The sequence below is a fragment of the Moschus berezovskii genome, chromosome 17 (genome assembly GCF_049115385.1).
Source record: "Moschus berezovskii isolate FMDL1 chromosome 17, NW_MosBer_1.0, whole genome shotgun sequence".
NCBI lineage: Eukaryota > Metazoa > Chordata > Mammalia > Artiodactyla > Moschidae > Moschus > Moschus berezovskii.
Genome location: NC_142476.1, coordinates 14,897,541 through 14,912,800, shown reverse-complemented (window position 1 = coordinate 14,912,800; position 15,260 = coordinate 14,897,541). Strand labels below are relative to the sequence as shown.

At 44.2% G+C, this 15,260-nt stretch overlaps 1 protein-coding gene across 5 annotated transcripts in view; it reads left to right on the top strand.

The window, feature by feature from the left end:
- NEK7 (NIMA related kinase 7) overlaps positions 1-15,260 on the top strand; it is a 144,314-nt gene that overhangs the window by 114,062 nt on the left and 14,992 nt on the right. For 4 of the 5 annotated variants that reach the window (XM_055418968.2, XM_088845221.1, XM_088845220.1 and 1 more), the window contains 2 exons: positions 7,919-8,013; positions 12,085-12,198. In XM_055418968.2, coding sequence (XP_055274943.1) covers positions 7,919-8,013; positions 12,085-12,198 — 209 coding nt within the window. Of the gene's footprint in view, positions 1-7,918; positions 8,014-12,084; positions 12,199-12,651; positions 14,651-15,260 lie in introns of those variants that run through there. The other variant, XM_088845223.1, reaches the window with a different exon arrangement.

Genomic DNA, 15,260 nt, shown 5'->3' with positions numbered 1-15,260 from the left:
GCATGTCCATCATGCCGAATTAGGTGATTCTGAGCAGAGGGATTATTTTTAAATCCAGAATAATTCATGAGGAGACCCAACCAGTCCATTCTAAAGGAGGTCAGTCCTGGGTGTTCATTGGAAGGACTGATGCCAAAGCTGAAACTCCAATACTTTGGCCACCTCATGCGGAGAGTTGACTCACTGGAAAACACTCTGATGCTGGGAGGGATTGGGGGTGGGAGGAGAAGGGGACGACAGAGAGTGAGAAGGCTGGATGGCATCACCGACTCTGTGGACATGAGTTTGAGTGAACTCCGGGAATTGGTGATGGACAGGGAGGCCTGGCGTGCTGTGATTCATGGGGTCACAGAGAGTTGGACACGACTGAGCGACTGAACTGAACGCTAAAGTCTTGATCCCTGGTGAGTTTTCTCTTGATCAATAAATCTGTGATTTTCCCTCCTAGACATGACATGATCAGTTCAGTCACTCAGTCGTGTCTGACTCTTTGCAACCCCATGGACTTCAGGCCTCCCTGTCCATCACCAACTCCTGGAGTTTACTCAAACTCATGTTCATTGAGTCGGTGATGCCATCCAACCATCTCATTCTCTGTTGTCCCCTTCTCCTCCCACCTTCAGTCTTTCCCAGCATCAGGGTCTTTTCCAGTGAGTCAGTTCTTTGCATCAGGTGGCCAAAGTATTGGAGTTTCAGCTTCAGCATCAGTCCTTCCAATGAGTATTCAGAACTGATTTCCTTTAGGATGGACTGGTTGGATCTCCTTGCTATCCAAAGGACTCTTCAAGAGTCTTCTCCAACACCACAGTTCAAAAGCATCAATTCTTTGGTACTCAACTTTCTTTACAGTCCAATTCTCACATCCTTACATGACTCCTGGAAAAACCACAGCTTTGACTAGACGGACCTTTGTTGGCAAAGTAATATGCTGTCTAGGTTTCTAATGTGCTGTCTAGGTTAGTCATAAGTTTTCTTCCAAAGAACAAGCGTCTTTTCATTTCATGGCTGCAGTCACCATCTGTAGTGATTTTGGAGCCCAAAGAAATAAAGTCTGTCACTGTTTCCACTGTTTCCCCATCTATTTGCCATGAAGTGATGGGACCAGATGCCATGATCTTAGTTTTCTGAATGTTGAGTTTTAATCCAGCGTTTTCACTCTCCTCTTTGATCAAGAGGCTCTTTAGTCCCTCTTCACTTTCTGCCATAAGGGTGGTGTCATCTGCATATTTGAGGCTATATATATTTCTCCCAGCAATCTTGATTCCAGATTGTGCTTCATACACATGATGGGAACCTTATTTTGGCAAATTTAAAACATTTGTAATAAAAATTATTTTTACCAAGCTTCAAACATCAACTGTGAACTGAGTGCCATGTAGCATGTGCCCTGCTTTCTCTTCTGTGTCTCTAATTCGAGTCTTTTAAGTGGTTGTGATTACCTGGTTTAGGGTCCTTAGCAGTCAGTGAACAGCCAGTGTGCTTTTAAATTATACAGGATCATCATTTTATCCTGTCACTTGTCTTATGGTAAATATACTGGCTTCTCCCTCCACCCCCCAAAAAAAACCCCTCAAAGACCGAACTGATCCTATCCCCAGACTGTCCAGTGAGCTTGCAGAGGTCATGGATACTTTGGGTCACAAGCTTTTCCGTCTCCCCCAGCGCCTGGCGGGTTCTTGGCCTGCAGCTGACTCAGCACGTGGACTTGGCCCAGGCGGTGTGTGAATCGTTAGCGCATTCGTGTCAGATTCCTATTGCTGCCCTAACAAATTCCCACAAATGTAGTGGCTTAACACAACAGAGATGTACGGCTTTTACAGTTCTGTGGGTCGGGATTCCAGCACTGCTCTCCCTAGGCTGCCATCAAGGCGTCTGTAGAACTGCTCTCTTTTCTGGAGTTTCAAGAGGAGACTTCTCCAGGTTGTGGGGAGAAGCCAGGTCTTCGGTCTTGTAGGCCCCTGTCCCTTTCCCGTGTCACCTGAGTATGCGTGTCGGCTCCTGGAAGCAGCCCTTGTGTGGGCGTGACCTCCACCTCCTTGCTCAATCTTCTCGGCCAGCGTGGGCGGTGTAGACCCTTGCACATGGTCTAGACAGTCCCAGGTGGTCTCCCTGTTTGCAGGTCCGTCACCTTCCACCTGCAAAGTCCTTTTTCCAGGTAACGTGATGCACATGGGTGTAACCCCAGGGACGAAGAGCTGCCTGCTCCCTGGTTTAGTCCACTTGACAGTCTTCCCCCTAAAACCCAATGAGGTGACGTGGTTTTGGTCAGAGGCTTCAATCGATGTTTGTATTACTGAAATTAAGTGCTTTCTTTTTTAGGCAGATGTTTAGTGTTAAAATTTCACCTTTTTTTAATTATAGACCTTTATTGGTGATACATGTTTACTTTTCAAGGGAGAAAATACCACACTTGTCATAATAAGTTTCTAGCAAGAGAGTAGTTTTCTAACATTACTATTAATTTATTAGCAGTTCTGCTTTTCTAAATTATTTACAAATGCTTATTTAATTCTCAGGGGGTGTCTCCCCTTTGTACTTTTGAGTACATCATGGACAGGAATATAAGAGATAGTAATTTTAACAAAACTTAAAGAAATTAAACTGCCATGAAATAGAACCACATTATGTACTCCGAAGGTGTATTTAAGTAATTAAGAGTAGTTATCTGTTATTCAGGCAAATCCATGTGCACCGAAGTTGCATTTATTATATACAGTGCAGTGTTTCCTGTCTCACTGCTTGTTCTACTGAAAAGAGGCGGGGGGGAAGGCTTCATCATGTTCTAATGTGGCATTTTACTTGCTTTCTTAATGTCTCCCAGAAGAGCAAAGATGGAGAAATTTCTTTTTGCGTGTACATGTGTGATTTAGTTATTATATATGCTTGCTGCACCTCCTGAGGATGGAAGGGGCTTTTACAAAGCGCTGGCTACAATGCTCTGAGACTGGTCCTCATGCTGGACAAATATTTGAAACCCCTTGGGGGCAATTGTGATGTCGTTGTTGTTTGTGTTACAGGATTGTTTGAACTCCTCTTTGCTATTCAGAATGAGACAATGGTTCTCTGATTTTGTGATGTTGCCAGCAGGGTAAACGCATGGCCGCCGTTCAGCCAGCCTCAGAGTTTTCACACTGGGGTCTCTTGAGTGTACAATTCATGTTCCCCACACTATTTCCGAGTGTGATACTTCCTTCGATTACAACTTAGAAAATCAGTGTTCTTGAACCAGGCAAGAAAGCAGTTTCATTTCTGGTGCCAAGTGCCACCTGTGGTCACTTGCCTGTTGTTCCCACGCCTTCCCTAGCACCTCTCTGCGGGCTTTCCTTGGCTGGTCTCCCTTCAGTTCAGTGTGGATGGAGCCGTAAAGACAACATGTGCTTGGTCAGGATTGAAGGCTACTTGCACTGGTTTATTTTTAACTTTCAGTCCTTTCTTGACTTAAATCATCACACTGGGAGGAAGCTGTTACCTCATTGTAAACTGTGCATGATTAACCTCTCAACTACCATCACAAGTATTTATTTGAAGCAGAGGAGCTGCAGAGAAGCCCTGACCCGTGAGCCTCACCCATGGCCTTTCGTGGGTACATGCTGAAACCTGTAGAGAGTTCTCTGCTTCTTAATTTGGAAAGATTCAGATTTTTTCTTTTTCTCAGTCATGTTTCACAGTGGTCACTTTTAACAAAATAACTGTTAAAATGCAATGGACAGGATGACCTGGCTGGATTCTAGGTCCATACCTTACTGGCTTTGTCACCTTTGGCAGATTACCTGACTTATGCATCTTCTCTCCAACAAGATAATAGTGGGAATATCTCATGAAACGGCCCCCATTTCTCTAGCCAGTGAGCCCCATGAGGGGCTTGGCCTGTTTACTTCTGTCTCGCCAGCACCTTGAACAGTGCAGGGGGGCCTGATAAACATTGTTTAAAGCTCAGCAAGATAATACATGTGACCCATTTAACACAGTGCCTGGAGCAGAGAAACAGTAACTCTCAAATTATCTAGGTTTTAAATGTTATCAGTTACACTGCAAAGAAGAAAAATTTATTTAATAAATGTCTTTCATAGAAGAAATATTGATCTACTACTGAGACATTCTGTACTGACCTGAGATAATACTCCTTACAATTAAGTAAATTTGGCCTCTCTCCATGAAGTCTGCCAACATAATTTCTGGGTTGACGTATGAGGATGAAGGAAAAAATGAAAGTTAATTCCTATTCCCTGAACTTGTGTGTGTGTGGGGTGGGGGGGTGCGCATGCATGTTTAAATCAAATTGATGTTTAAGATGAGTTGTGTCCTTTCAGTTTTCCCAACAAGGAATGTTCAAAGCTTTCTTTTCTGCAGTTTATTCTGAGAAGCAACATTTCTAAACCGACTTTGCTTGTTCGTACCTGACTTAGTCAGCTGTCCTAGGTGATAGTTTAAAATAGGAATATGTTCCTTTTCTCCACTTCACTCTTTGTATGGGCATCTGTAGGGTTTTAAGAGTGCTACAGAATTTAGAGCAAAGGGATCTCAGAAATGAGCTTATCTTCCTCGTCACTGCCTCTTACAGATGAGGTGAGTGAGTACAGAGAACTTTAGAGGTCCTGGCTAGCTCGTGGCAAAGGTAAGATGTGAAACATATTTCCTGACCTCTGACTGGTTTTTCCTTCTCTCCCTTAAACAAAACAGAAAAATAGCAGCCCAGATCTAACTGTATCAAAAGACGTTTCAGTGGTTCCATCATTTTTTCTCATTCAAGTCTTTGCAGCAGTGGCAGTGCTAAATGTTTAGCTAAACTATTGGGAAAATTCTGTATGTAACTTATTCTGATGGAATGTAAGTTATTAACTATTTTAGTCATATATTCTGTAATAGCAGTTTAACAATTCTTTGGCTCTCTTAACATATTGTAGAACTTGTGAACATCAGTCTTCATTTGTGCAGGGATACATTTTCGAACGTATTTATTGTTAACAGAGTGCTTTCCCTGTAAAACTTCTCTCGTAGCTGCTGCTGCTGCTAAGTCACTTCAGTCTTGTCCGACTGTGTGCGACCCCAGAGACAGCAGCCCACCAGGCTCCCCCGTCCCTGGGATTCTCCAGGCAAGAACACTGGAGTGGGTTGCCATTTCCTTCTCCAGTGCATGAAAGGGAAAAGGGAAAGTGAAGTCACTCTGTCGTGTCCCACTGTTAGCAACCCCAGGGACTACAGCCTACCAGACTCCTCCGTCCACGGGATTTTCCAGGCAAGAGGACTGGAGTGGGCTGCCATTGCCTTCTCCTCTCATATAGCTAGAATAAGTAATGAAATAAGTAATTACAATTAACGTAATGAAAACTTTTTTTGAAAACATATTCGAAAGACTGTCTTACTATGTTTTAAAGAAAGGTCAGGTAGCATTTTCATTTCTTAACAATTTTTGTCTGGTATTGGCCTTTCTGGTTTTTGTGGTGGTATCGTCCGTTGCTCGCTTGTACTCGTGTCGGGAGGTTGAAATGACACGAGTGCTTGCTGCGGTGACTTCGTTCCCGTCCTGCGGGCCTCCGCGGTGGAAGGCCGCGCGCCGGCCGCGGCTCCTCGGCGCTCAGGGAGCCGCGTGGTCGTGTGACGGCTCCCCCGCGCCCCCGCTGCTGCCCTGTGTACAGCTGTTAGGGAGTCTCCACGTGCTGGCGGCAGCACAGCTGTCAGGGTCGTTTTTTCTAAGAAGGGTTTTTAGGACATAATCGTATATTCGTTCACTTTGAAACGTGGAGATTGCACGCATCTCACCGTCTCCTGGTGCCTGAGCTCTGCGGGCTCCCTGTCGGGTGGGGCGCGGTGGGTGCTTGCGGGGCGGGACGCCGCTGCGGTGCGCAGCTCGGTTCGGGGTAGCGCCGCCCTCCGGGCGCGGGGCGCGCCCCGGGGCAGCGGCCTCCTGTCTGCCGGCGCCGCGCGGGACCGGAGGGGCCGCTCAGCGGGGCGAGTGTGCGCTCAGATCCCGCCGAGCCGGGCCGCTCGCGGCACGGAGAGAGCAGGCGTGCCGGCAGAGCCGCGTGTGGGCGGCGTCGGCTCCAGCCGCCGCGCGGGAGCAGCGTCGAGTGGGCGCCGCGGCGGGCTGCGGGGTGGCGTCGCGCCTCGGGCGCCGTGTCCCGGAGCCCTTGCCGCCACCCGGCCTCCCGGCCCCGGGCGCGTGGGCCCGTGCGGCGGTCCAGCGGTGATGCCGGGCACACGCGCGCGCAAAAGTCTGCGTCCTTCGTGCATGCTCGCCTCACACCCCCAGGCGTCGGCAGGCGCCCCTGCGCGCATCGCCGTCGCTTCTGGTAACCCTGGACCCGCGCGCCTGTGTTTGCGGGGCGCCGGTCCCTGCGGGGCGCGGCCCTGCACCGGCGCCGCCGCGCGTGACCCGAGCGCCTCTGCCGCGCGCGGTCGGCCGCCGTCGGTGTCGCCGCGGAGGGCGCCGGGCCAGGGCGCGCGCGTGCCGACTCCGGGGTGGCGCGCGGTCTCCACGCGGTCTCTACCCGAGCCCTTCCCGCGGGCCGTGTGGCTGTTCCCCTCCCGACGGGAATCGCAAGTTTGCTTCGCAGGACAGGCTGCAGTTGAGTCACCGACGTCTCGTCGCCTCTGGCAGCGTCCGAACGTGCCGTGCGTGTTTCAGCGCCTCTCAGCCTCCTGTTTGCACACTCCTTCCTTCATTTCCTCGCTTTCGTGAACACCTCCCCTTCCGTCCATTCCGGTTAGGGCCATCCACGAGTAGGAAGAAGAGGTCCCAGTGCTGCCAGGGTTCCGGGCGTCTCCCCTTTCAGCCCGGGGTCGCTTCCGCGCACGGCCGTGTGACGCCGGCCTCGTGGAGCAGGATGCGCGGGAGCACGGCACCCTGAGTTTGTCGGGGCCCCCTTGTTGCCGCTGCCGACACCCCTGTTGAGCATCCCGAGTTACACTCTCAGGAGATTTACTGTGAACTCCTAGGGAGTTCTTAAACATTGGTGGAAGAGGGAGAAAGAGCTTTTCTCTGTGCATAGCAGCACAGTTTGGTAGCTGTGCCTCAAGCAAGTAAGATTTCTAAATATTGTTCTCAAACTTCGGTTTTCTATTTGGCAAAAAGCCTTAGGCAAAATGATGGTGAAATAATAGCCATCTAAGTTTGAGATTTAAGTTTCTCCCTTAAAAAGTCACTTAAATGTTTCTGCCCTTGAAAATATAATGTGGATGTCTTATTTAACACATTTAATAAATATTAAATATATTAAAAAGAAAGTGTATTCAAAACAAGCTAACATCGAAACACACCCCACATTATCCAGGGCACCTTGTGTCTATAAAGGTCTTAGTAGTAACAGTCTGAGAATTCTAGAGATGTCAGTGATCTTTCACATATGTCATTATATATAACTCTTTGATATACAAAATTCTGTTTTATTCTTTCTAAAGTAGGAGTTAAGTAAGCTACTGACAGTTGGTGACTATATCATTTGTAATTTTAAGAGTCACAACAGTATTCTAAGGGATGTTTCTGTAAAAGTTGATAGGTATGCTTTATACACACTCCACCAATTATGTATTACTATGTATTTTAAAATCACTATAGTGTCATGATTATTTGGGACATACAAGCCATGTTTATAAAAATTAAGAAATGAAACCAATGTGAGCCACTTAGTAGATTTTGTTAGAATTCCTTCTGTACTCCTTAGACTCTACCTGAATTAAAGAAAGAAAATAAAGTGGCACTCGCCGCCCCGTTTTTAATGTGGGACAGATGTAAATGTGCTGTTCAGGATCAGGGAGAAAAAAGGAAATTTAAAGGTTCTGGAGTATGCCCCAGAACAGTTTTCTGATCTTAATCAATTATTTTGATGACATTTTAATCTAAAATTTTGGATGTAATTTCTTATCACAGCTGCATCTTCATTTGTATCCTCCTCTTGTTCTGTCTGGTTTCTTTCTACAGTGGGTACACCTTATTACATGTCTCCAGAGAGAATACATGAAAATGGGTACAACTTCAAATCTGACATCTGGTCCCTTGGCTGTCTACTGTATGAGGTAGGTAATGCTGACACATTCCGTACACTGAAGTGCTTTTACTTACAGGAATGTGTTTCCCCTGTCCTTTTAGTGTATAGCTATTTTTTTTCTGGGTGATGTTTAAGAATTAGCTTTTTAATTATGAGGAAGTTAATCCATTGACTTAGTAACTGGTTTTATAATGTAGTTTAGTAACTACACACATTTATTTTCTCTAATATAATTTTAAATTGTTTCCTTTAGTTTGGAGTTTAATTTCTTAAATGTTTTTTATGTTAATATAATGTTGCTGCATAATGTTACCTATAAAAATATACATTAGAACATCTCTTAAAAAAAAACAAACTTGCCCATACATAGCTGGCGAGAGAACAATGGAATGGATTTAAAATATGAAAGCATGGTAAATATGTTTATCAATTTTTTTTAACTTTTATGTAGAGTAATTCAGCTTTCAGGATAGTTTATAAAGAGATAATTCTTCTAGGTTATCACTGAGTTTAGTTTCTGTGAGTGACACTTTGTACTGGTAAAGCTCGGTGAAATTCTCTCCACTGTTCTGCTGGTGATAATTTATCAAAGAAGGATGGAATTATGTATACAGGGCCTCTAGCAGGCATTGCAGTGCGACAGTTTGGGTGAACAGAAGAAAGCACGCCATGAGCACGTTTTATACTCGTTATAGAGTCACGGTGTCAGAGAAGGCTCAAGGTATGGACTTCCTTAATTGAATGGTAATTTTCTTCCGAATGTGGGCTTCTAGTCAGTGCTATTCACTAAACATTAGCCTACTTCTCAGTAACTCTTTTAATAAAATAAAATGAAGGAAAATAATACATGGAATCCTTTTCATATTTTAAGACATAGAAAGGAAGTCTAAAGTGGATAGATAGAAACCAGTGTTCTGGTTACTATTTTCTGTCTCCTGTCTTTCTGGCTTAAATAAAATATGACGAGATCGTGTATTTTAATTGTTCCACCTTTACTTGGAAGTAGAGCATCAGAAGGTTTTTTAAAATGTGTGTCATAGTCTTTAATTACTGTTTACAGATTGAAGGTCAGACTCCCTTAATGTAAGGAACCTGAGATTATTGTGCTCTTCCTACTAAAGTAACAACCACTTAGGAGTCTTTAAATGTTCTTAAATAACATCCCTGGGATAGTTTTTTTTTAAGAAAAGTTATGAATTAGTGATACAGACAAACATGTGTTTTATTCTGTTTGCTGTTCACATGAGATTGAAAGAGGTTTATGCTCAGTAATATTATATTCTGTTAATAATTTGGTACAGGTGCTGCACTGATTTGATTATGCTGTTATTGTAAAGTTTAAAAGGCACTTTGTACAGTTTAAAATATTTTATACCTATTTGGGCAACCTTAGATTCTTTCAGGCTGCAGTCTAATAAATTTCTAAAGCAACATTTTCCCTTTATATACCTCAAAGTAAACTGCAGATTGGTCTCCACTAAGGAAAGTAAATTTAGGAATGGAAAGAAAAAGTTCAGTTGTTATTTGAGAAGTCTGCGTAATTCTTTTAGGACCAGCAGATTCCCATGTTAAAATTGAAATAATCCTTCACATTATGAATTTGCCTTTGAGAGGCAGCGTCCCATTTTTATGTATACTTGAAGTGATCACCAAAATAAAAATTATTTCTTTGGGTGCTCCTACATTCGTGCGTATTATGTGTTGGGAATGATTTTGAGTGGAAGTATTTAATGTGTTGACATTAGTTTTCAGCTCAGAGCATTTTCCCAGTTGTTCCATGCAAGTCATTGAGAAAAACTAGAATTTTTTTAAGGATTTAATTTACTTTGATGTTGTATCTCTTTCTAATATAATGTCAATAAAAATGCCCAGAAGTTTATCTTTAAGAAAACTGGCCAAAGCATCTCCTAGACATTTTCTATTGTATCCCACTAAGAATTTACCATTCACAACGAAGGAGTGCGAACCCTTTTTTAAAAATGTAATTTAAACTCAGCAAATTAGACTTTCAAATATTCCTGAAACCTCACACACACACACACACACACACACACAAAACTGGCAGTACAGTTTTAATTGATATGCAACAAAGTAGACTTTACTAATTAAAATCAAGATGCTGTGCTTTTGCTACACGGACCTTTACATGGAAAAGTAGGTTTTACACATTTCCTTTATTGTTCAGTGCAGCAATCGCATCCTTCCAGGGTTGTAGGTTGGTGGCTTACAGTTGAAAAAAAAGAGAGAGCTGCCACCAGCCCTGAAGACAGACAGTGGGCTCTCGTCTCTCAGACACCCCCAGAATACTAATCAGGAAAGTCGGGCCCTGGAGGTCAGGGAGCAAGTCAGTCATTCTAGCGATCGTCTCAGTGTGGAGGATCAAATTAGCCTGAAAAATTCAGCTGCTGGGAGGAGAGGACGAGCAGCTGTCAGGGGCAGCATCGAGATGCACTAATGAACCAGATGAATAGTGCAAAAGCTTGAAAAGGAAAACAGGACCGTTGACATTTTTCATCTGTCAAAGCAGGAGATGCATGAAAATATACTATTCCTGTTTAACTCCTTAGGGGACGTTCAGATTTTTTTTTTTAACACTGCAGTATTGAGACAAAAGTACCGTAATGAGCTCCTGGCACGTGATAACGAACACACGCACATTTACTTAGGCTTTTTGCAAACACAAGGAGACAATAGTTTACACACGGTTTATTTTTATAAGGGGGCATCTTAAAAGATTCTGTTTTATCACAGAGTGTCCTCGTATCTTAATAGAAGGTGTAATTATTATTGTAACCACTCTTCTGGAAATGTGCTCTCGGATGGAGCATTTTACACATTTAGGGGGACACACCTGTTTTGGGGATTTCTCCTCGTCGTGGGGAACACCTCTTCCAAAGGTGGTTTGGCAGGGGCTGCAGTGAAGAGCTGGCGGGCGGCTCTGCGGGCCCACATCCCTCAGCCCCACAGTCCAGGCCCGGAAGGAGTTAAGCTCTGCCGCAGCCCCGACAGATGAGAGCCATTTTCAGCTCATCCCATCCCCGCTGACGCCCACCGAGGAGCCCTGCTCGGCCCAGCGTGTTGCACGCACGCCCGGCCTGTCTGGGGAATGTACACATTGTCCTTCCAAAATCAAACTTATTAGCACATGTAGAAAAGGGTGACTGACTTGGGGGCAGCCTCACACTCCGTGTTGTAGTCGCGCTGCCGCGGTTCAGAGATTTAGGACGTTTGAACAGGAGATGAACATCCTCGATTGAATCTTGAGTTTGTAACCCCGTTTACCGCAGTCCTTGCTCGCGCTTGAAATGTCAGGTTAGAACCTGGTCTTAAAGTTAAATTTGATAGTGTCTTTTTTAAAGTCATTCATTCTTTGAGTGTTCCCCCCTTCCCCCCCCCGCCCCGCATGAAAGTCCCATTTGGATGCCCTGAATTAGTGGCCACGACTCCTAGGGCTTTTGAGCACGTTTAGTGTTTCTGAGACATCGTCACAAAAGGAAAAGGAGTTCTGAGTCACTGTGAACTAGTTTGAGTATCATTCATTCAGGAACATTCAGATTGAGAAGACATTTTTATATTTTAGAATAGCCTTTTCCTGCAGAGACTGTCATGAGAGAGAAAATGCTGTGTGTACTGGTCCCTAAGCCATTCCTGGATTATATTGCAGTTTTAGCTCGTTTCATTTTTGTTGTATTTTAACCACTGAATGGTTGATATTATACCATTCATGTCTGTCTGGTCATGAGATATACTAGTTGTTCCTATTGCAGTGTATTTACAAAGAGTCCTAAGTTATGTTATTTTTGTGATACTGTTTAATGCTACGTAAGTGTGTGTGGGTGTGTATATATAATTCTATGCTAACCGTTTCTCCCTTCTAGGAAAGCTTAAATGTTAAAAATAATAACCAAAAATTGAAGTAAGACATTTTAGGACTTATGAAGTAATTCTCTGAAAAGGGTGTTCCGTGAAACGCCAGGTGCCTGGAGAACTTCATTTAAAATGTCTGTAATTACCCCCTCCCTCCAGTGTCATATGCTCGATGAAACCGCCTTTAAAGTTAACGTGTAAGTGTATCAGTTTCATTGGGAACGTTTTGCAGATGGCAGCGTTACAGAGTCCTTTCTATGGCGACAAGATGAACCTGTACTCGCTGTGTAAGAAGATAGAGCAGTGTGACTACCCGCCTCTCCCGTCAGACCACTATTCAGAGGAAGTAAGTCATCTTTCAGTTCGTGTGTCCACGTGGTTCGTTTTGGTGATGCTTGCATCTTATTTTGGGCCCTTCTCTATCCCGTGGTGCACATGCTGAGTGCAGGTGGCAGAGAGAACGCCCTCATTCCTCTCGTTCTCTCGGAGGCTTGGCTGTTAGAGAGCTGCCCACAGTTCATCCACCACATGGAGGGAACCCCACAGCACATGCGGCGTCACAGTGGGTGTAATGGGAACGGTGGCTGATCACCGCCTCCTGGACCCGGCTCCAGGCTCTGGGTGACGAGCACGTCCAGTGTCCCTGCCCATGCCCACCGTCTCAGAGCAGCTATGACTCCCTCTTCTGGCAGAACCTCCCTCCTGCCCACGTTTTCCCAGAATGGAAGCAAGCATCTCTCAGCGGCATCTCTCTCAGCCCTGTTCCTTCAGCTTTGTCCGTCCTTTTTATTCTCACCAGGCCCGTCCCATAACCACCTCCCCACTGCAGTCAGATTCCTCTGGGAAACGTTTGAGGTCATCACTGTAGACGTGGTAACAAAGTATCTTGGAAGGAACTGAAAATGTTAGAAGACGTTACCTAGTGAAGATCTGAGCGTGGGTCCTTGCTTGCTTTGGGAACCCATTGAAATGAGTTGTTTGGCCTCCACCTGACATCCAGTGTTCCCCTGAACAAAACATCTCCCATTTTTGCCTAATGCATCATGATTTTACCAGTATTTGAGGAGATACTGCAGAATAGCAGTGTCTCAGGTTAACTAATATGTTCACAGAACTCTTTGGACAGCTCACTGGGGACCCACCCAGAGAAACCACGGTGTCAGGGACCTGCTCATGGGCAGCAGGGGTTCTGCCCAAGGAAAATGGAAAGGGGCAAAGGGAAAAAAATGAAGGAATTACAGTGTTCACCTTTCAGTTGGTCTTGTCACTGTATTTCAAAATGAATGCAGTTGGTTCTAGTTTTATATAAGGAAGATTGAGTCCATGTAACTTGAATAATAAAATCTCTGTAAAGAATTTTTACCATATGGAAAAAGCACTCATAGTCCTAGGATGTTGAAAGTACTTTTTTTCCCTAATCATTCTGATACTGATAATCGGTGACGCTTGGATTTTTTTTTTGTTTCACAGCACTTGTATTCAGGTGCTTAGAATAAACTCTTGCAAGACAGCGCCGGTAATTTTCGAAGCATTATCTTTATTTGATGTTAATGCTATTATTATGTTAGCCATTTTTAATTACTGTTTTGGGTGTGGAGTATAAATAGGGCAGTTCACAAAACCGGCTCCAGCACTCTCGGCCCACAGACGCGGGCGGGTGTGAGCAGTCGTGCAGAATGACGGCGAGGGTGTCAGGGGCCGCTCTTTGTTGTGTCATTCACGCTGTCTCCTCTCCTCCACGAAGCGCATGAATATTTCACGTATCTGCATCCTCATCCGCTATTCCTCTTGACTAATTTTCAGACCGTCTGCATTTGCATTTCACATGGTACTGATGAGGAGATGCCCGCGCAGCAGCGGAGCCTCAGCAGGCGGTTACCATGGCGACCTCCAGCCGGATTTTAATGATGATGCCACTGGTGGTTCGTTGAAGCCGGCCTGCCTGCAGGGCTACTTCACTGCAGCTAAGTGTGAAGTTGGATTCGCGGGTTCTCAGCCAAGGGGCACGTATCAAAGTCTGGCCCAGACAGAAGAAGGTCTCACAGTTGGGAAAGGAAAAGATTCCACTTTTTACTTCCCTCCACATAGTTTACCAGTCTTGAAACGAGGTATAAAGTAAAACGCGTTGTATGATGTACTTACCAAAGAAGCTAGTATGGTCCCTCAGATTGGTAAATTCCTCGGCTGCACAGCAATAAAATAGAAAGCTGAAGGGAAACTAATTCTTATGGAAGAAATGAGCTACAAAAAATACAGACTAATGATCTTACTTTAATCTGTTCTGTTATGTAGAGAAGTTCCCAGAACAAGAGCTTTGAAATGCAGATGTGCTGATAAATATTTTCTCTCCATAAGCAGGAACTCGGTTTGTTTGGAAGATAATTATTCAGAGTTTATGGTAGCAAAAAACCTGAACAGATGCCATACTGCCGTACTTCAAGCGTATCTTCAATACTCCTTTATATTATATGCCTTTTAGATCTTTTAAAAGTCCATTTTTTTTTTTTAGTATGGCAAAAATTTAGGAAACAGTGAAAAGTGAAATATAAAGTTTTTAAACAGTAACCTTTTAATTAACAGACCAGTCCATTAGGTGCCAATGTTATAGCTCAGATGGCAACAGACTCTGTTTGAAAACTGAAAGTTTTAAGCAAAATTAATTTCCTCCCAGATACCTGTTTGAAAGCTTACCAGTTTGATTTAGCTACTGCTAAATTTTTAAGGCTCCTGCCCGAAGAGGAGACACACAGGGAACATTTTTGTTCATAAGAATAAAAGCTGTGCCTCCAACCAGCCTTGACTGAGGAGCTCTACGAGGTCTATTTCCAGATACAGGCATTCCATGGGGAAGAGCTCAGAGCTTAAGAGCTTGGGATTTTTACATTTCTCATAATCTAAGACATAGATTCACTTAAGCATTAGAAACCCAAACCGAGAAGTATTGCTAGAATTCTTTGGAAAAATGAAGTTGTCTGGCAGACCTTCCCTGTTGAACCGTGCTGTTGTAATTACGTGCAAATGATTAGGGTTCTCGATTGAAACATCTCAGCTGCACATGACTGATATTTAGAATGTGTATTTTAGAGCTCCCTCAAATAATAGCTTTGTGACTTTTGGTGATCGGTATTTTTTTCTAGTAGTGATGTCATCCATGTATAATAGGGAATTACTGTGTTAACAATAGAAATATTGGGTTGAAAAGGTAGGTAGTTTCCCTGAACTCTCTCTTAGTTTTAATTAAATTTAGCATTGTTGGTAATTCAGGAAGATCCCCTGGAGAAGGAAATGGCAACCCACTCCAGTATTCTTGCCTGGAGAATCCCATGGACAGAAGAACCTGGCGGGTTAGTCAGTCCACAGGGTCTCAGAGTCAGGCATGACTTAGCAACTAAACAACAGCAACAAAAA